This window comes from Penicillium arizonense, assembly GCF_001773325.1.
Source record: "Penicillium arizonense strain CBS 141311 chromosome Unknown PENARI_contig152, whole genome shotgun sequence".
In the NCBI taxonomy this organism is placed as follows: Eukaryota; Fungi; Ascomycota; class Eurotiomycetes; order Eurotiales; family Aspergillaceae; genus Penicillium; species Penicillium arizonense.
In genome coordinates, this window is record NW_019173429.1 from 1 (window position 1) to 721 (window position 721).

General features: G+C 55.3%; 1 protein-coding gene across 1 annotated transcript; it reads right to left on the bottom strand.

The window, feature by feature from the left end:
* Positions 1-80: 80 nt before the first annotated feature.
* Positions 81-290, bottom strand: PENARI_c152G08635 (uncharacterized protein; the record flags this gene model as incomplete). Its single annotated transcript, XM_022638029.1, has 1 exon — positions 81-290. A coding segment is annotated over one exon (210 nt), but the record flags the coding sequence as incomplete, so codon positions are not given.
* Between the last annotated feature and the right edge of the window lie 431 nt (positions 291-721).

Genomic DNA, 721 nt, shown 5'->3' on the forward strand with positions numbered 1-721 from the left:
CCGTTGGGAGCATTCTGCGGCGCGAAGTAGGCGCAGGCGCCGCTATCGCCGGCCGGCCAGGCGAAGATCAGGCGCGGACCGATCTGCTTCAAGTCGCTGTCGGGCAGCGGGCTGGTGACGACCGCCTGAGCAGCGACATTGCAGTCGGAGTAGAAGAAATTCTTGTAGGGCGGATCGCTCAGCGCGAGGGTTGAAGGCGGATTGACGCAGGAAGGAGCGCCCGACTGGACAGCCACAGCAGCCCCCAAGGCGCCGAAGACGCTCAATTGGAGCAGATTGGAAGATTTCATGGTGGTTGTGAGTCGAGCTTGTGAGTCGAGAGAAGCTTTACGACCAGGCAGATTGTCATTGGGGCTGGGTCGGGGGGTCGGTATTTAACATTTCTGAGCGGACGAGTATGGGGAAGAGGGAAGAACAAACAACCTTCCCAAAAGGGAAATGCAGGTGAGTTTATTGCGATTGTGGGGAATTATTCACCAATTAATAACGAATGCTCATGCGGAGGACTACCCTCGCTAGCCCGATAAATGTCCGCGTTCTCCTCCACGACAACCCACGGGAGTGACGACGGGAATAGGAAGTAGTCATAAGGCAGGCGAATCCCGAGTGCGGAGTCCTTACATTTGCAAAAGATTAGTCATGAAGGAGATTAGCTTTTTAGGTGGCTTTACTAATTCGCGACAGCCTCAGCTTCGCACCATCTTCCATGTCGTTCTGCCCG